Source organism: Glycine max, chromosome 7 (genome assembly GCF_000004515.6).
Source record: "Glycine max cultivar Williams 82 chromosome 7, Glycine_max_v4.0, whole genome shotgun sequence".
NCBI lineage: Eukaryota > Viridiplantae > Streptophyta > Magnoliopsida > Fabales > Fabaceae > Glycine > Glycine max.
Window position 1 is genome coordinate 35,418,201 of NC_038243.2, and position 20,357 is coordinate 35,438,557.

Consider the following 20,357-nt stretch of genomic DNA (forward strand, 5'->3'; position numbering starts at 1 on the left):
CTTCAATTTCTCCATCTGTTTGGTATTATTGGCTTCAAATGTGGAGGCAGTTTCAGTTTTTTGAGGTAATATTTTTTATTGATTGCAAATTACAATGGCCGTGGATAAGGGTTTTTTTGGTGTCAAGTTTGGTGTAGTATTTGTTTGGATTGAACGTATTACGGGATCATACAATGGGAAAAAGTTGGGCTGTCGAGGGTTTCTGGGACAAAAGTGGTGAAAGATGGTATGCTCGAATTAGTTCCATCTACATATGTCTTATGGATATTGTTCACTATGCATACTTAAATTAATCTTAATTATTAAATTTTACATTTTTTTAGAAGATTAAATTTTATATTATATATTATTTATTCCTTTCATTCATCTTAATTTTTCTCATTTTTCCCTATCTATTTCACATTTATTTTTCCATGATTATATATATATATATATATATATATTTTGTTTCTCTCTTTTTTAGAATTCAATAATTAATTTTAAAAATTTAATGATCATACACAAATCATTTTAGACTATGCATAACTTATTTTTTCTAATTCTAATGGTTATTGATACTTAATTTAATTTGACTATATGTTATATTTGTTTCGTGGATTCCTCATACTTAATAATTTATTTACTTATTTCATTCATTTTACTTTCATCTTATTTGCATTTTACATGTAATTTCATTTCTTTCATTCGTGTTTTGCGTAAAGCAAGAAACAGCTGATCCTTTGTTGTTTTTTTCTCCAATCATGAACTTTCTTTTGAGAGAAAAAAGAGAGATTTAGTTGAGAGAAAACAGAGAGATTTAGAACATTGCTGTATTAACTTATTAATTTATTATTAGACTTGAATTAAACCTCAAAATCACATGTAGTGATGATACAAATAAAATATAATTAATTATTAATACTATTCATAAAAAAGAAAGCTCTAATTGATTTCCGGTGCAAGAAAATCCCCTTCTCATATATAATCTCCCTCATTCAAACACCATTTACTCATTACTTCCCTTTCACTTTTCACAAACGCAGTTAGTTTGTTTAATTCGTCACTCTCCGTTCGAATCTCAGAAGAAACCCAGCTCTAGCTTCGATGGCGGTGGCGGGCGGCGCCGCTCCTCTCGGCTCGTCGGTGATCTCGCTGGTGAACCGGCTCCAGGACATCTTCAGCCGTGTGGGGAGCCACTCCGCCATCGACCTCCCTCAGGTTGCGGTGGTCGGCAGCCAGAGCAGCGGCAAGTCCAGCGTCCTCGAAGCCCTCGTCGGCCGCGACTTCCTCCCTCGCGGCAACGACATCTGCACGCGCCGCCCCCTCGTCCTCCAGCTCGTCCAAACCAAACCCCCCTCCCAGGAAGAGTTCGGCGAGTTCCTCCACTTGCCTGGCCGCAAGTTCCACGACTTCTCCCAAATTCGCGCCGAAATTCAGGTGAATTTCAATCGAATTTGAATTTGAACTTTACTCAAGTGCCATATCACTGTTTTTGTTGATGTAGGCTGAGACTGATAGGGAAGCTGGAGGGAACAAAGGTGTGTCTGATAAGCAGATTCGTTTGAAGATTTTTTCGCCCAATGTTCTCGACATTACGCTTGTGGATCTCCCTGGCATCACCAAGGTTCCTGTTGGCGACCAGCCTTCGGATATCGAGGCTCAAATTAGAACCATGATCATGTCCTATATCAAAACTCCGACCTGTCTCATTCTCGCGGTGACGCCGGCGAATTCAGATTTGGCGAACTCGGATGCTCTCCAGATGGCTGGAATTGCCGATCCTGATGGTGGATTTTTTATTCCTTGTGTCTGAAGTGATTATCATTTTGTGTCTATCTGATTGGTGGTGGTGATTGGATTTTCTAATTTGTCTTTCTTTTGTGTTGCAGGGAACAGAACAATTGGTGTCATCACGAAGGTATAGGCTTATAGTGCTGTACTGTTTTAAATGTGTGAACGTTTTTGTTAAGTTTGCTGTGGTGTTTCTGTTTACTGACAAGTGTGGGGGTGTGTTGTGTTGGTTGTAGTTGGATATCATGGATAGAGGTACTGATGCCCGGAATCTGTTGCTAGGAAAAGTTATTCCCCTCCGACTTGGTTATGTTGGTGTTGTGAATCGTAGTCAAGAGGTAATGATGTTATTCTACCAGGTCATCATAGCTTGCTTGCAAATTGGTCGGCCGACTTGCTGTTTTTAAAAGAATTGGTTGGTTGGCTGGTTTGCTGATCGTAATTGTATGTGTAATGCTGAAATTTACTTGTTTGTTTTCACGCCAAATTAGGATATTCTAATGAACCGTAGTATAAAGGATGCTCTTGTTGCTGAAGAGAAGTTTTTCTGCAGTCATCCTGTAAGGAAGTACCATTGTTTTGTAATAATCAATATTTTCACATCTATATACTGATTTAATTTATGCTTTTCAAGATATACAGTGGCCTAGCAGATAGTTGTGGTGTTTCTCAATTGGCAAAGAAGTTGAACAAGGTAAAGAATTTGCAATGTTGAAAACACAAATTAGCTTGTTACTGTCTCAAATGTTGGCCTTAAATGCATCTTCTGCATACTCTTTTTCTTAGAAATTCCCTGAAAGATCTTAGCATTACGAATTCTTATAGGATTCCAGTATCTGAAGTTAAAGCATGACATATGTTTATTTGCTTGTATATCTCTGCAGATTCTTGCACAACATATCAAGGCTGTGTTACCAGGGCTGAGAGCACGTATAAGCGCTTCACTAGTGACTCTTGCGAAAGAACATGCAAGCTATGGAGAAATCACAGAGTCCAAGGCATGTGTTAATATTTGGATGTGTCCTTATAACTTATCAATGTTAAACTGACACGTTTCTACTCTGACTGGTCATTTACCTAATTTTATCCATGATTCTTTGCCTCCTATAGGCTGGACAGGGTGCTCTTCTCCTTAATATTCTTTCAAAATACTGTGATGGTACTTAGTCATCCCTTTTATCTGGTTTCTTATCTCTTCAACTTTTACATCTGTTATTTAATTTCATTTTTTTCATATTCATTTATTGGTATTCCTTATATAACTACCTTCCAAATTTGATTATGTCATCTTTTCTTCTTGTTGAAAACAGCATTCTCCTCCATGGTAGAGGGAAAGAATGAGGAGATGTCTACATTTGAGCTTTCTGGGGGTGCACGAATTCATTACATTTTTCAATCCATCTTTGTGAAGAGCTTAGAGGTAGTAGATACTTATATATGGTAGTTTTTATTTTATTTATATACCCAATATTTTTTAAAATTTATTAAAATTATGATTATAAATAATACTAATAAGTAGCAAGTATAATATATAGAAATAATAGTTTTTAATAAGCTAAATATTCTGTTTGAGTTCACATGATCATTTGATTGTAAGTGTTGAACTAAAACTTCTTTTTTTTCACTTGTTTTAATAGTCTAACTCTGTATAATCAAACTATAAATTATATAATTGAAATCTAATTGAATGATTTCTAGGGAAATGGAAAAATGTATTAATTTCATATGGCATTTATATAATGTAGATTTTTTAGGCAACAGGCAAAATATATGTTTTACACTTTCACTCCATTGAACCACCCAATGATCATGTTCCTCTGTTCATTTCTTCAATGCTAGCTCCTGAGTCCTATTATATAATGCAATAAAATTTTATCTTACAGGAGGTGGATCCATGTGAAGATTTGACTGATGATGATATTCGCACAGCCATACAGAATGCCACTGGACCTAAATCAGCACTGTTTGTTCCAGAAGTAGGTCTAATCGCCCTCTTATTGCACACACACCCCTGATATTTTCTTAGTTGAAACCACATTCTTATCCTACCAAATATGTAAATTATTTGGCCAACTGAAAAAATACTTATCTATTATTTTCATGTTATTAGGTCCCATTTGAAGTGCTTGTACGCAGGCAGATATCTCGACTATTGGATCCAAGTCTTCAGTGTGCTAGGTTTATATATGATGAGTTAATGAAGGTAAGGGTTTATGACTTGCTATTTCTGCTTCTTTACTTCACCACCTTACAAATATGTGCTAAATTAAAATCTCTTCTCTTCAGATCAGCCATCGATGTATGGTCACTGAATTGCAGCGGTTCCCTTTCTTGAGAAAGTGCATGGATGAAGTTCTTGGGAACTTTTTACGAGAAGGCCTAGAACCCTCGGAGACTATGATAACACACGTCATAGAAATGGAGGTATGCTGAGATTTGGCTTATTTGATATTTTTAAAGTATAAATGTATACTTGCTCCTCCTACTGCAATTATGTTAAAAGCAGATGCTGAAAAATATAGTTGAGTGCTAAGGTTATGGAGTCTAAACTTGGTTGCACAATACAAACCTATCAAAATAATGATTTATGCCTTAGTTATCAATACTGGTCATTGTCACTTGTCTCCCAAAATGCAGTGGTAGGATAGAGGATAGCAGGATGATTACTATAACAAAGATTATACATACAAGATCAATAGATTATACAATATAGATAGAAATGCTAAAGTTACCCAAAATTGAAGATTATTCATAAGTTATGATCAACGTTATAAATTAAACAGGCAATCAGCATTAATCTAAGCCATATTAACTAGTAAATTAAAAAGCAATAGCATTATGGTTGTGGTTGAGTGGATGATGACATGACTGATAAGAGCAATAAGAATGTAGGAATGAAGCAAAAAAAGAAGAGAGAATTAGTAGAAAAAATCAAACATGTCATGTGAACAGAGACCGAGGGAAGGGAGTTGGATAAAAGAATAAAGAACAAAGACAAATTAGGGGAATATGAATAGTGAAATATAAAGAAAGAACACCACTCCCCAAAAAAATAAAGAACATACACTTGAGCTATGATGCCTAATGTGAACAGAGACTAAAGGAAGAAAGGTAGAAGCTTTGAACAATGATGCCTGTACACTGAGAAGCAGTAAGGTTGTAAAAAATATTGGGTTGACCGGAAATGACATCGACAAGTAGTGGCCACAAATGAATAAAGGTTGTACTTCATATTTTTTTCATCCAAACAGAGGTCAAATTTTACATTGTGTTGTATAACACCTCGGACGAATCGCACCGAAATCAGAGGAATCTAGAGGCTCTACAGGTATGAGACTGTATAGTTGAAAATGACTTAAAGGAATTAATTGATACTACTTATACTAATAAGATGTATTTACTTTTCGGTAGCTCATCACATAAGAACTCCACAGTTAAGCGTGTTTGACTTTGAGTAATTATGAGATGAGTGACCTTTTGGGAAATTTCTTGGAAAGTGTGTGAGTGAGGAAAAAACATGTCAAAAAGTCTCATGTTAATTTGTGAGACAATCAATGATCCTGAAAGAAATCTAGCGGTGTTAGAACTGGTTGTTGATGTCTTGGAAAGGACTACCTATGGAGGGTTCTGACTAAGGAGGAATTGAGTGAAGTGTCATCGTGTGAAATGTAATAGTGTATGAGCCGCCAAGAAGTCGATAATGAGGAATGCTACATGTTGAAGACAAAAACCTATATCTATATGTTTTAGATGTAAAAAGAGGTCAAATCACAAAATATCCAAAAGTTTGATCATTCAGATTTTTTTTTTGGGTAGGAAAGGGGGGGGGGGGGGGGTTGTAAAGTAGGGGTTTTTACCAAAACAATGCTCCACAATGTAAGCCTTGTAGTGCCCTGTGGTAGCATTGTGCCACTCTGATGCTATATTGTGTTTTTCGCTACCCTGATTTATTAAACAACTGACATTGAAACCTAATACTGGAATGCAACTCATAGTAGTTTCACACTTCATACTTCGACCTATCTCTCATAATTTTATTAATGCTGGTCCACACGGTGCCATATAGAGTGTGTTATTTACCAATTTCAACTATGGTCTTTGACCTATTTCTCGTACTTTTTTATTAAGCAAAACTTCTATTCCTTCTCACACAAACAGAAGGAATTAATTACTTCTAATGGAGTTGTTTGGTATGTGAAGCCCTCATTTCTTAGAATATGTCTTGCTTCAAATTTTATCAGATGAGATTCAGGTTTCAGATATTTCATCAAGACTGAAATGTGTTCTATATACTGCTTGCTAACTTGGTTGACATTGACTTTGTATTCTCTGTCTAAGTATTAATGAGGCCTTTTTCTTGAAAATAAGGTTAATCCATACAGACTTGAAAATGTTGAGAATCTTGTGGGATCTACTACTCTAGTAGAAAGTAGAAACCTTAAGACTTAGCTTATTAATGTCAATAGTGATGTCAATCTATCTGATGAAAAACTTAAATTCCTTGTCGATAATTTCTTATTCAAACTACACCAATTTACAGATGGACTACATAAACACTTCCCACCCAAATTTTATTGGCGGAAGTAAGGCAATAGAAGCTGCAGTGCAACAAACCAGGTCTTCTAGAATTGCTTTACCAGTTTCTAGGGTGAAGGTATACATATTATGGCCTCTCATCCAGTTATATGCTCTGTTTTTCATGCTAGACATGAATGCTAATTTATGCTCTCCTATCATTTGTTTTAAAATCCTCTTATTTTCCAATAGGATGCACTGGAATCTGATAAGGGATCAGCCTCTGAGAGAAGTGGGAAGTCTCGATCTATTCTCGCAAGACATGCAAATGGAGTAGTGGCTGATCAGGTATTTATGTAATTTTATCCTGTTTAGTTGACTAAACTTTTCTTATATATATGCATACAGTACCTTGGTTTATACCTCAGAGAAATCAAATAAGGGATATTAAATTATTGTCTTGTTCTGATCTCTTCAATTCTAATGTTATGAATTTAAAAAAAAAAACAAAAAAACAGGGTGTTCGTGCTGCATCAGATGTTGAAAAAGTAGTGACCTCTGGTAATTTTTTATTCTATTTAATGTTTGAGTTTGTTGAGGCACATGTTTTATCATGAATTTAATTTTGTGCTTTCCTATTGGTTGTTTTCAATCAAGTGTCTTGGATGTATCAACCAGCATCATTCGTGTTGTACATTATTAACTCTTTAATGCATGATACTTTATCCCAGGAAACACTGGTGGATCAAGTTGGGGGATCTCATCCATTTTTGGTGGAGGTGATAACCGTGTGTCTGTGAAGGAAATGACAGCTAGTAAACCACATACTGAACCAGTCCATACTGTGCAGTCATTCTCTACTATTCATTTGAGAGAGGTATATATATGGTTGACACCTTCATTAGCTAGATCACTATGTCGTATGGTATGGGTATATTTTACTTAGTGTACTTTGGTTTTTGTAGCCCCCTCCTGTCTTGAGGCCATTGGAGAGCAATTCAGAGACTGAAGCTGTTGAAATCACAGTAACAAAGTTGCTTTTGAAATCATACTATGACATTGTCAGGAAAAATGTTGAGGATCTTGTCCCCAAAGCAATTATGCACTTCTTGGTACTTCGTATTCATCTTCTAGGCTTTGCAAAATAGTTTTTTAATTAGATGCTGCAAATGGTGAATATTAGCCAATATAAGTCAGAAGTCACCATCAAAATGATCATTGACGGGAAGAAAAGTAACTACTGTTTTGATCCTAATGGAGCACATTATCAACTGAATACCTGATCCTAATCAAATCAAATAAGGAAACAAATATGGAAATATATGAAATATGAAACTGCTGCTAAGTTATTATTTAAGATATACTCTATAAAATATTTTATGCAACAATGATATTGTGAGACTGAGATGTCTCTAGATATTCTAACCGTTAAAATTCATTTTATCTTACCATATTCTCTATGCTACTTGATTGGTGAATTTCCGTGCTTTTGATAACTAGGTAAACAACACAAAGAGAGAGCTTCACAATGTCTTCATTGAAAAACTATACAGGTATTATATACTAATAGTGATTGTAGCCTGCTAATTCATGTTTATTCTGGAATTATATATATTGTCTGATGTGCCTTGGTTATTCCTCTGTGAATGTTATATTTAAACTAGAGAGGATCTGTTTGAAGAGATGTTGCAAGAACCTGAAGAGGTAGCCAAGAAAAGAAAACACTGTCGAGAACTGCTCCGGGCTTATCAACAGGCTTTTAAAGTGAGTGCTTATAATTCTTTAATCAGCATTGTCTAGCTGAAGTTCTGTATTATTTTATTTGATAAAGTTTGGTTCTACTTTAAAGGTAGTTCTACGCCTTTGACTTCCTGTGGAAATGCTCATGATCTTTGGTGCTCACATTGGTGTACTCACCTATAAAAAAAGAGCGGCCTTATGTTATAAAACTCCCTTTATGCGTGGGGTCCAGGGAAGGGTTAGATTCATTATGGAAAGGCTACGGTTATATTTGATTTTCGGTTTGGGGAGCTCCAACTCCAAGCTCAGTTTGGAGAGTAAACTTAGTTTGGTAACATGTTAGGTGACCTTCAAAAATACGTTTGCACATTAAAATTTTGTCTAAAAACTGTTTTGTTGAAGCAAGACTTGGGTTGCTTTTGCAAACTCAATTTGCAAACTTAATTTTAACCCAATCTTAAGTTTGCAAACTTTAATGCAAACATGCACTAATTCCATCATCCAACACTGTGCCAAGTCTCCCCCTTTCAGTCTGCTTGCTACTTATGAAATTTATATTTTGCAAGACAAACTTGGTTTTTTCTTTGATCCTAGCTGTTGACTATTGATATTTGTTTTTCATATGGTAATTGGTTTTTTGTTGAGTTTCTATTTAAAACCATGATTTTTTGTGAGTAATTAGGCTGTCATTCACTAGGGTTGTAACATGATGCTTTCTACATGCATGAATTGATCCATCATTTTTACGGATTCAGTTTCTTCTCATGACTTCCAGATGTATATATTGTCCAAGATTTATTAATTTTATCTTGAAATCCATGAACTATCTACATTACTACATTGGTTGCAAGTTGCAACTATGGTTGGACTCTAATGATACTATTTCCTCTTTGGTAGGACTTGAACGAACTGCCTCTTGAAGCTGAAACAGTTGAAAGGGGATACAGTTTGCCTGAAACTACTACTGGCTTACCTAAAATTCGTGGATTGCCTACTTCGTCTATGTATTCTACCGGCAGTTTGGGAGACTATTATGAAGCTTCTCCCAAGAACACAAAGTCTAGAAAGTCTTCACATTCTGGGGAACTCCAATCTCCATTTCACGATTCAAATGGAAATGGAGGGCCATACACGTCAGGTTTTAATCCAATGGCTGATGAATGAGCTAGCTGATTGTGCTTGTTAGTCCAACAAATTTGACTCAAGCGTTTTATTATTTTGTTTATGCTTATGCAATTTTTGAGGTTTGCAACTCCTGCTGGAGCTGGACTGCATTCAATTACTATTTTTCCCATTAAAATGGTCCTGAGTGTTGGTGGGTGGTTTCGTTATCTAAGTTCCCTTTTGTTCTCATATAGCGCTAGCATTATATACCAAGGCCCCAGAAAGAATAATAGGAGCATATGGATTTTCAGCTGAGAGAATTTTTTCACTGTATTAATGTATATATTACCATTTTTGTTTTGGTGGTTGGTCAGCTATTGTTCATAGCAATTTTCTAGATTGATGCATTTTTTCATTTTTGTTGTCGACAATGACTAGCAGGTTGACTGTATGAAACAGCTAGAAATGGCTGGCAATATTGATTTTTTTTAGTTTCATGATTTTTTACTCGTTTTTTTTATATTGTTACTCGTGCTTTGTTACAATAACTTATTTTTGTAAATTTAAATTTGATTTCTTATTTTTAAAAATAATAATGAAAGGGAAAAAGTACTAAAATTTCCTAAGTTATGTTTTTTTTTTTTGCAAATAGATATCTGATCTTTAAACCTTATCTTGTTTATATATATATATATATATATATATATATATATATATATATATAGGCACCTTTTAGATAATAAAAAGATGTAGTTAAGAGGAAAGACCAAAGGCAGTCGAATAAGTTTTCCATCAAAAATTAATTATCAATAAGTCAATCAATGTTTTGCACTTATAATATGAAAGAAAACCATAGGAGACATTTATTTTATAGACTATGTATTTATTTTAGGCAATATTATTGGGAATATAAGTTGAGAATATTATTTTGAAGTATTTTAAATAAAATGTATTTAGTTAAGTTGGATGAAAATCTTTTTTTATATTTTCAAGAGTAATTTTTTGGCACAAACATTTTTGCCGGAGTGGTTAAAATATGTGTTTAGTTGAGTTTTTTTCCTTAGAATATATATTATAATTACTTAAATATTCTTATTGGTTGAGAGTAGTGGATAATAAAATGGGTGCATATGAAATTTTACTCAAAAGTACTTAATTGTATCATTTTTCAAATATATACGTGAACACGTATTAAGAAAATTATAAATATGAAAATATATTAAAAATAATTTAATATTTTCTAAAATTAAAAGTATTTTGTATGCTCTATCATGTGTTCGTAGAGTACACAAAAATATTGGATTTTTTATTAAAGGATATAATTAATTTTTATTATATTAAAAAGGAAAATTGTCAAGGAGATCTAACATAACAGAATGCACCACTTGTTATAAATATATTATCTTCTATTCCTACATACAACAAAAATATTAAAAATATTGAGATTGGGATTACAAAGCCGAAGAGATTACTCATTAGCGTATTTAATCCTGTTAAGTACTATGTGTTATGTCAAAAAAAAAAAAAAAAAATATATATATATATATATATATATATATATATATATATATATATATCATGTGTTCAATTCTAGACTACTCGACCGAAACGAGTAAATAACCAACGCAAACGCGACACGTGTCTCCCCGACTATTTCAAAGGATTTTAGGGTTTAAATACATTCACGCTTCACAAACGGTATATGCTGTATACCTCTGTTCTCTCTCCCCCTCCCCGATTCGTTTTGCCCCTTTCGTTGCCCTAATTTCAACCATGCCTCGCCGTAGCTCCGGTGGTAAAATCTCCAATCTCAATTCTATTTTCCTTTTTTATCTTCTCGATTCATTTATTCATTATTAATAATATAACATGTTTCTGTTTATTTTGCACCTTCGATGATTTCTAGGGTTTTTTTCCTTCCCTTTTGGGGCTTTGGATAAATCTGACAGTTCCTGTTATTTCCCCTTTGTTTTACTAACTTTGTGCCTCTAAGTTATATGTACGAATAGTTTGATTCATGAATCGTGTTTTCCCCATGTTTTATGGTTATTTTTTTAGTTGTAGTTTTTCTTCTTCTAGGGTTTTCAAATCAGAAAACCACTACATGATCTTGGAAGATTTGATGCTTGTTTAGATACAAGAAAATGATAGCTTCGGAAAAGACCTGATTTTCGTGAGATAACGCAGCTTAAAATAGTAACTTCCATAGAGTTATTAACCAACTTCCCCATCAATCTGGTTTTAGCCTTTTAATTTTTTTATTAGCCCAAACAAGATTAAAACACATGAGATGAATTAATTTTATATTTTTTCTGCTTCTCTCCCAGATTTTGGGAAGGTTTTGATGTTTTTTTCTTAGATTTGTTTTTGCGTCACAAATCTTTTAATTTATAAAGATGCATGTTTTTGTTTTTCATTTCTGATGATGTATGTTTTAAGTGTTGGTATTTGCTGATGGTAATGCTAGTGTAGTCGTTATGTTTTAGCATTGTACTGTTGTACATGGAAGTGTTCTGTTCTGCTGTTAATGTTGAGCTGGGGTGTTCTCCATGGTTCAGGACGATCCGTGAACCATCCTAACCCGACCAACCAATGGTGCCAGTATGCTGATTTCAGATTATGGGTTGGGTTGGTTTAGGTCTGAAAGCATCAGACTTGTAAAGCTAGGGTGGCACACTCAATCTAACCCTACCTGTGTAGCCACATTTATTTATTTATTGGCTTAAAGATTTTTTTCTTGCTAGGCTCTATATATTACGGTAGTGAAGATCATAGAGAAGCACCAATGAGTATGTCCCAAATCAGGAGTTGAAAAATAGATCTACCTTGGTTTAACCTGAACCAATCTAGACATGTTAGATTTGGGCTGGGTGTCAGATTGAAGAAAAACTCTCAAACCTGATCCACTGCTTTCATGATTGGATCAGGTTTGAGAGTTTTTCTGCAAAAAGCTACCTACTAAACCAAACTCCTGAAATATTGGCAATAAATATTTTTGTTACAAATACTGAAATACTTTGATATTTTGATCAAGATAAAATATTTTATTATTTTTTAGATTTTCATATGCTGTACCTTTTTTTATGGATCATAATATGGTAATGTTTACTTTAGGTAAAATAATGGTTGGATCATCTTTATTCTGCATTGTTATGTTGTTTTCTATCCATTTGACCCTATTGATTCATTGCTTACTTTAGGAAGATCTGCCCGTCCTGCTCCTCGTGCAGCACCTCGTCCTGCTCCAGGTATGCATGAATACAATACTGGAATTGTATATTATACTTGAAGCTTTGAGAAGATGCACTTTTAGGCTTTCAACAAGAAATTGTGGGATGCAAATTTCTTTTTCCTCTAATGAACATTGTCATTGATGTCTTGATGCAGTTCACCATGCTCCTCCTCCAGCCCCTGCTCAGAGCGGTGGCGGATCTATGCTTGGTGGCATTGGTTCAACCATAGCTCAAGGTATGTGAAGGAAGATTAATGTTACATTTGCCTTATGGAATCCTGTGAAAGAAGAAAAATCATCTTATCTGGTTTCTATTGGTGTTTTTCCCAGGTATGGCTTTTGGCACTGGAAGTGCAGTGGCACACAGGGCTGTGGATGCTGTCATGGGTCCTCGTACCATTCAACATGAAGCAGTAGTCACGGAGGCTGCTGCTGCTGCCCCTGCACCCACTGCAAATACTTTTGGTGGCGATGCATGCAATGTTCATACAAAGGCATTCCAGGATGTATGTTTTTTTACCTAGAGTTTTTACCTTTCTTGAAATTTTCCTTTAATTGTTGATTAGTGTTTCATGGTATATAATCTGCTAATCAACACTTATTTATTAGTTGCACTAGTGTGTAATGTTTTGTGAACATATGCCATTTCATAATACAAACTGCAAAGGATATATTTTGTGCCTACAAAGATGTGGGAGGTGAAATATATCTTCTTTTGTTGGGTAACTAATCGAGATTAACTTATCTCCTAAGCAAAATATTGTTATAATCTTTCTTTTGGAAGGGTGGGAGTTGGGTTTTGATTCTTATGTGTGGATGACAAATCACATTAGGATGTGCAATGTAAAGAGAAAAATGTGATCTATAAATATTTTCTGCCATTCTCATTGTCTAGCAATATGGTACTGTTGAGGTCTTTAAATTGCTGATGATTTTCTATAAAAATTATTAGTGTGTGACAATGTCACTGATCTTGAAATGATTATTAACCCAATCCATTAAGTATTCAATTTTATAATATTTTGAATTATTATATAGACATTCATATCCATATTTTGCTTCCTGATCCTTGTGGGATTCATTTTAATATGTTGGCACCATTGTGGTTTTATTGGATTCTGAGCCTTCATTGAATCAATACCTTCATTTATTGTAGTCATCGTATTTTACAGGCCCTCGGCCCTCGTTTTTGAATTGAAATCTGTAGTGTCTTTTTGTGTTTTGTTTTACATTAGATTTGATTCACTGTCTATATGAATTTGCTAGTTGAGATAATATTATTACCTTAGTAGATGATGTTTATGTGCATCTGGTTGCAGTGCCTGAACAGCTATGGCAGTGACCTTAGCAAGTGCCAGTTTTACATGGATATGCTTGCAGAATGCAGGAAGAACTCTGGAGCCTCGTTGAGTGTGTAACTGCTACATTTGTCTGTTTGGGAGTTTGCATCAGTGCCCTGTGTCTCCTATGGTTAGAACTGTTAATGTGGCTAGGAATTGCATTTTAATAAAATACCATTTGTCCGATGATGCATACAAACTGATACAAAATTAGTTTCAAAATTGTAACTTTATTATTTGATACTTATAAATTGGTTACGTATTTGGTCTGAATATCCCGGATGTGTTAAGATTATATGAGCATTTTCCTATTTTTTTGCGTCATTTACATCTTGCTGTTTGGATTTTGCTTGAATTTTTGGGGAAAGCTGCATTCCCTGCATCATCCCTCCCCCACGTTGGATTAGGAGTGAAAATGGAAACAAGAAAGGATGGGAAAGGATGCATTTCCTTCGCTCATTTTCCGTTTTCATTTTGAAAATAGAGAAGACTGAAAAATGTTTGGTTAAATGTAGAAAAACATTTTCTCGAGAAACATTTTATTTCGAAATTTTCAAAAAGTGTCCAATGAGTCTAGAAAAAGTGTACGGATACATAGAAATGAGTAAAGGCTGAGCATCGGTCAGTTCGGTTTGGTCTGAATTTGGGCCTAAGATTCTCGGTCGGTTTGGGTTGGATTAGGGCCTAAGATTCTCAATCTGACCAAAATTGAACAGTCATATCCGACCAAAAGTGAACACTGTCATTTTACGGCTGTAGCCAACCGGGAAGGTCTTTGGATTAGTTGGGTTTGGGCTCGTTGGATGGGCTGTTGATGGAGGGGGCCCAGCCGGTGTTGGAAAAGATGATGCTGATGACGAACTGATTGGTGGTGTTTGGTGTACCATTCGGTGTCGGAGAAGGCATTGTTGACGTTTTTGAGAGGGGGGCCAAGACTGGCGTTGGTGGTGAACTTGTATAACATGTTGGTCTTGAGGTTGGGTTACAAAATGGGAGATCAGTGAAGTAAAAAAGGAGAAAGGAAGAAGGGTCTCAAGGGTAAAAAGGAAATCTTGGATAACGTGAAAGGAGAAATGCCTTCTCATTTGTCAAGTCTTGCAGAGTGCTAGAGGCAGTAGCATTAGCACATGCCATCTATGCCTCTAGTGGCAAATTTATTGTATGGGGTTTCTTTTAAAAATAATTTACGGAAGAGGGTCTCTTTTAAAACAAATTGCAAGGGGGGTCTCTTCTGTACGAATGACGCTGGCGGGAAGCTTGAACCGCCAGTGACAATGACGGGATAGGGGGTGCCGCTATTCGTAGCAGCAGGACAGACTGACTAGGAGAGAGGGGGTACCGTCATTGGTGCTGGCGGGACGTGCCAACGTGGACAATTCCGCCATTGGCACCTGCGGGACACTGATCTCGCTAAAAGCATGCCGCCAATAAGAATGGCGGGACATGCCAATAATTTGACATGTATAAGTTCATTTATTCAAATTTACATAAAAAAAATATTCTGTTGTTTATGAAAAATACAAAAATATTCAAATGTACATAAAAATATTCTGTTACTGGATTGGCAAATATTTCGTTACATTAATAATAATATCAAATAAAAGTTATTTAGAATTTCATTAAATTTAAGGAAAATAGATGACGAAATAAAGATTGGCATGTCCCGCCATTCTTATTGGCGGCATACTTCAAGTCAAAGTAATTTTACTTTGAGATATCCAATATTTGTTGATATATTGACGTTTACCTTACATTGATTAAATCACGCTTGTTTGAATGCATTCGGTGCCTTAATCAACTTTGCTTCAACGTCTAGATCAATGGACAATGGATATTGTGACATTAATTAAATGTGTAATTTCATTTGCTTGCTTTATTTAAGATTTTTAATTTTAATGAAAAAGTTGTTTTAACTTTTTACTACAAAAGATTAATATCTTCTTTTTAAAAAAAGAGTAATATCTAATTTGATTCTTGAGAAAAAAATCACTCAACCTAATTTAATTTATGAGAAAAAAAAAGGAGACTAAATATTCTATCAAGATTATAAATATAGGTTATTAATAATTTCTTAAGGAATAAATTAGTACACGTTCACTATTTTAAAGACTAAAGTGTCTATGCATGATTGTACTGTTGAGATACTATTTTATTAATTAAGCATTTTTTTGTATTTTTCATAAACAACAAAATATTTTTTTAATGTAAATTTGAATAAATAAACTTATACATATGTCAAATTATTGGCATGTCCCGTCATTCTTATTGACGGCATGCTTTTAGCGAGATCAGTGTCTCGCAGGTGCCAATGGCGGGACTGTCCACGTTGGCACGTCCCGCCAGCACCAATGACGGTACCCCCTCTCTCCTAGTCAGCCTGTCTCACTGCTACGAATAGTGGCATCCCCTATCCTACCATTGTCACTGGCGGTTCAAGCTTCCCGCCAATGTCAATGGCGACACCCACGTACAGAAGAGACCCCCTTGCAATTTGTTTTAAAAGAGACCCTCTTCCATAAATTGTTTTTAAAAGTAACCCCCTATATTAAATTTGCCCCATCTAGTAGGCAACTTTAAAAAATTAAGTTAGTTGGATTTGGGTTGGGTCGACATAAACATCCATCCCGTTTGATAACTGACTTTTTTGGTTATCTCAACCTGAAGCCCGAATCTGACTGCCCGAAACCGTTATTTTTTTAATCGGCTTTCTTGGTTTCTGGTCAGATTAGATGTTTTTGCTCACTCCTATAAATGAGAAGGAAAAAAATGGAGAAATTTGTTGCTTTGGAATTTGGATGGCAATATAAATTATAAATTAGTAAAAAAAAGTTAAAAGAAATTATTAAAGATATTTTATAATGTAGAGTTACTTATTATTATTTTATGTTATAAAGTAACCATAGAATTGTTTATAAAAAATTAATTGGTACAAATAGATGTTTTGATTCAAGAAATTAAAACAACCAATTCACAAACTCGCTCTCACGGCATTTTAGTTTAACAGACATTTACTTTATGGTGGGATCATAGATTTGTGCAGTTTCCATCTTATTAAAATTAGTTAGATTTATTTATATTTAAGTTAAATATATAAGATGATTTTTTTTTTTTATATATATATAAGTTCAGAGCAAGTATCATTGATGGCCGTATGTATCATCTTATAAAACATGTTTTGAAGTGTCAGTTCAACATAAGTTATGCATTTTTTTACTTTTCTTTCGACATTGCTTCCATGACTAAAGGGGAACTTTCTACGGTAAAAGTACTAAACAAGAAAAAGAACAAAGAATCTGAAAGTGCATCTTTTTTGGTAACATCTAAATGTAATTGTGACATGACACCTGCTAGCCAGAGTAACCTTCCTTGGTCTCCCGCGGTGCGTAAATATTTTTGAGACACCATCTTCTCCGATAGGTGAGGGTATACCCCATAAGGAAAAAGTGAAATATAATTATTTTATTTTTAAATATAAACTTAAAAGTTATTCAGGCCTAACAGCCACCATCTTCTCCGATCTCAACCACTCCACAGGTTTTCACATCTTTATCGTAACTAATTCAATGTTATTTCAAAATACATCTCAAAATTACCCAAAAAATTACTTGGTAAAAAGAAGCAAAAAATATATATATTCAGGATTCACAACTAAACATCAATTTTTCATTGGGCTATCATTGCGAAAACTGTTAAAAATACTATGCAGTACTAAAAAACACACAATCTAGATCAAGATTTTCATAATAGAAATAACCAATCTCATGATATAGAACTGAAGATAGGCTGAATAACATTTCGATTCCAATGAATCAATGCATACAACTAGGTTGAAATTCTAATTTGAAGAATACCCCATTTTTGGAACAGAAACTGTCTTTCAATCTTGGTTTTTCCGAAGTGGATTTGACAAATAACACCTTAGTTGATGCTGGTATGAGCAAATCCCGTCGTGAACACTTTCTGAAGATGGAACTGTTAGAATAAATGAAAGTTTGAAAAAAAAAAGAAAAAAAATTTCAAGTCTCACATCGCTCAGGATAAACACTTGAATAGTGTTTCACTTCCTATATATAGAGAGTTCATTTCTTCTTTTTTCCTTGCCCCAGTTGAGAAACATTTTCTCAACTTTTCTTTCTCCCTCCCATATTTCAGCCGATGCATTTCTGGCAAACTTCTCCCTCTTTCTTTCTGTCGCTCTAAAATTTTGGTTGCCTTTAAGAGTGACTTTGTAAGTCATATTTTTCGGTTGCCTTTAAGAGTGACTTTGTAAGTCATATTTTTCGGTTGGTTTTAAGAGTGACTTTTTAAGTCACATTTTTCGGTTGGCTATTAGAGTGACTTTTCAATTCATACAAGAGGGTGTAATTCTAGAAAAGGTTTCCTCAGTACAGTGGAAATCTTATACAGTGATCTAGGCTGTTTTATCCTGGGGACATTGTGGTTGATAGTTTGCTTCCACAATTTTTGGCAGCCACGAAACGTCTTAAAGAATGCGACATTGTCCGTGACTCAGCCAGTAATTTTTTCGGTTTGTCGTAAACTATTGTTGAACTGACAGTGAAAACACATCCGAAGTGGTCGATGCTGGTAGGAGCAAACTCCGCCGCGAACAACACGTGTCTTCGACTTCACGGCGGGAAGAGGGATCAGGTCGAATTGTGGAGGGTTCCAGAGAAAGAGGAATAAGGCTTATGAACATGGTACTTTTTCCATTCGGTGCACCGTCACTCATCTTGTCCTTCATTTTAATTGTACGATCCAAACTCATTTTTGCATGCGAGACCTACGAAGGTCATGCACGCTAGAAGCCGCCTTGTAACACTGACTAAATTACCATGTATCACTTAAATTACAAAGTTTTTTTCTTGGGAAAGCACATTTTAATTTATTTATTATTATTTTTTTCAGCAATTTATTTTATTTAAGGAATTACCATTAGCGATTGACATAATGATAACGATTCATATTTTTTAATGAAGTAATTAGGATCCGTATTATGATTGATCCTTGGGTATGAAATAAATTATATTCAGAGGAAAATGCCTACGAAAATGCCTACTTTATATGCACTTACAATGTCCTACAAAGATTAGTCATTTCTTTTATGATTCAAGTGATTGGTAAATCAAAATTATCATCATCAACATGAAGTTGCTCATATGTGAGAAGGTACTCCAAAGTCCAAATTATAATGCTTCCTATTCTCGATTTCTTGGTGATTTTCACATTAGGAAGACACTTTGTTTAATATCCTTATTGGTTAAAATCCCCTGTAGGTAGTCATTTCTAAGACCTTGACAACCAACTCTAATACTGGCATGGGCATGACTGCTCTCAAGATTATTGACTATTTTTACGAATCAACACGTTTAACTGTGAAGTTTTCAAGTTATAGGCTATCGAAAAGTAAACACATCTTGTTAGTATGGTAGTACTAATTAATTCTTCTTAGTCATGCCCAACTATACAGTATCATACCTACATAGTCTTTGAATCACTCTCATTTCGATGTGATTTGTTTGGGAGTTACATGTCCATTAGTTTCCGTCTGGTTTGTCCTCAAACCCACTGTATGAGGAGAGAGGTATACTTTGATATCATTTGTAATATTCCTAATTATCGATTTATCAATGACTTACACACTACAACACTTCACACAATTTCCTTGTTACTCCACCGTTCAGAATCCTTTATAAGTAGTTTTTTTCGAGACCTTGACAACTAACTTTGACACTGCTCGATTACTCTCACGATTATTGATTGTTTTCACACAACACGAGACTTTTTAGCATATTTTCTTTTCACTCAAACTTTCTAGGAAACTTTCCAAAAGAAAATTAATTTCATAACTACTCCAAATCAAGTATGCTTAATTGTAGAGTTCTTAAGTGATATGTTATTGAAAAGTAGATACATCTTATCAGTATAGGTAATACTAATTAATTCTTTTAAGTCATATTCTATCATACAGTCTCATACATGTATAGTCTTTGCATCTCTCTTATTCCAATGTGATTTATTTGGGATGTTACATGCTTATTATGTGAAATATCATAATGTAAGAGTCATCGAAGAGTCAACAATCAGGAACGTTACGCAAATCCCTTAAATAATCAAAGATTAGATGCTACAAAATGTTTTCAAATGTCATAGCATAATGTTTCCAACTATTAGAAATGTCACGGACTCACAATAGTATCAATTGTCTTCTACATTTTGAAGACAATCACATACGTTACACAAATTCCTTGGATAATCAAAGATGAGATGCTACAAAATCTTTCCAAATGTCACAGCATAATGTTTTCAGGAAATTAGACTCACAATACATTGGGGCGGTGTTTGAAAGAAAGCTTTTACATGTATAAGGAACAATTTGAAAGCTCTGCAATTACCTATCATTCTGCATTTTGTTCCCACCTTTTGAGATTATCGTATTTAATTTCAATTATTGTGTCCAGTCATGGCTTATAATAATACAAACATTTTAAACATATCTCTACAGCAAATTAAAACCGCTTTCATCCTACTTTTTGCATACAAGTATAAAATTAAAAATTCAAATTGGCACTACCTTTTCCATCCTGCAGCATATGGATTCGCAACGATGGATCCAAGACTCTAAGTTAGTGGATGCAAATTATAAAAAATAAAAT

General features: G+C 34.6%; 2 protein-coding genes across 3 annotated transcripts; both read left to right on the top strand.

Moving 5' to 3' along the window:
- The first annotated feature begins 958 nt into the window (after window positions 1-958).
- Window positions 959-9,620, top strand: LOC100815086 (dynamin-related protein 3A). Of its 2 annotated transcripts, none has more exons than XM_006583710.4 (20): window positions 959-1,416; window positions 1,484-1,766; window positions 1,869-1,897; window positions 2,007-2,108; window positions 2,262-2,330; window positions 2,405-2,464; window positions 2,655-2,768; window positions 2,881-2,929; window positions 3,081-3,190; window positions 3,654-3,746; window positions 3,881-3,973; window positions 4,057-4,194; window positions 6,311-6,424; window positions 6,538-6,633; window positions 6,804-6,846; window positions 7,017-7,162; window positions 7,251-7,397; window positions 7,786-7,838; window positions 7,950-8,049; window positions 8,923-9,620. In XM_006583710.4, the coding sequence occupies exons 1-20, from the start codon at window positions 1,084-1,086 to the stop codon at window positions 9,187-9,189; spliced, it is 2,439 nt and encodes an 812-aa protein (XP_006583773.1). In that variant the 5' UTR covers window positions 959-1,083; the 3' UTR covers window positions 9,190-9,620. The 2 variants fall into 2 exon arrangements, with proteins under 2 accessions (XP_006583773.1, XP_040873258.1); XM_041017324.1 differs by having other exon boundaries at window positions 1,282-1,416; window positions 1,498-1,766.
- A 1,216-nt stretch (window positions 9,621-10,836) lies between these two features.
- On the top strand, window positions 10,837-13,971 carry LOC100499791 (uncharacterized). Its single transcript, NM_001249170.2, has 5 exons — window positions 10,837-10,924; window positions 12,330-12,377; window positions 12,517-12,597; window positions 12,692-12,867; window positions 13,681-13,971. Exons 1-5 carry the CDS (start codon window positions 10,903-10,905, stop codon window positions 13,777-13,779), a joined length of 426 nt encoding a protein of 141 aa, NP_001236099.1. The 5' UTR covers window positions 10,837-10,902; the 3' UTR covers window positions 13,780-13,971.
- The last annotated feature ends 6,386 nt before the right edge of the window (window positions 13,972-20,357 follow it).

What these genes read in the sequence shown, in the direction of transcription:
- LOC100499791 (NM_001249170.2), top strand. Translation starts at nt 10,903, where the DNA reads ATGCCTCGCCGTAGCTCCGGTG. An exon ending in GCCTCGCCGTAGCTCCGGTG is followed by an intron (nt 10,925 to 12,329) that starts GTAAAATCTCCA and finishes TGCTTACTTTAG; the next exon opens with GAAGATCTGCCCGTCCTGCT. An exon ending in AGCACCTCGTCCTGCTCCAG is followed by an intron (nt 12,378 to 12,516) that starts GTATGCATGAAT and finishes GTCTTGATGCAG; the next exon opens with TTCACCATGCTCCTCCTCCA.
- LOC100815086 (XM_006583710.4), top strand. Translation starts at nt 1,084, where the DNA reads ATGGCGGTGGCGGGCGGCGCCGCTCCTCTCGGCTCGTCGGTGATCTCG. An exon ending in GAGAAATCACAGAGTCCAAG is followed by an intron (nt 2,769 to 2,880) that starts GCATGTGTTAAT and finishes TGCCTCCTATAG; the next exon opens with GCTGGACAGGGTGCTCTTCT. An exon ending in TCTTTCAAAATACTGTGATG is followed by an intron (nt 2,930 to 3,080) that starts GTACTTAGTCAT and finishes TGTTGAAAACAG; the next exon opens with CATTCTCCTCCATGGTAGAG.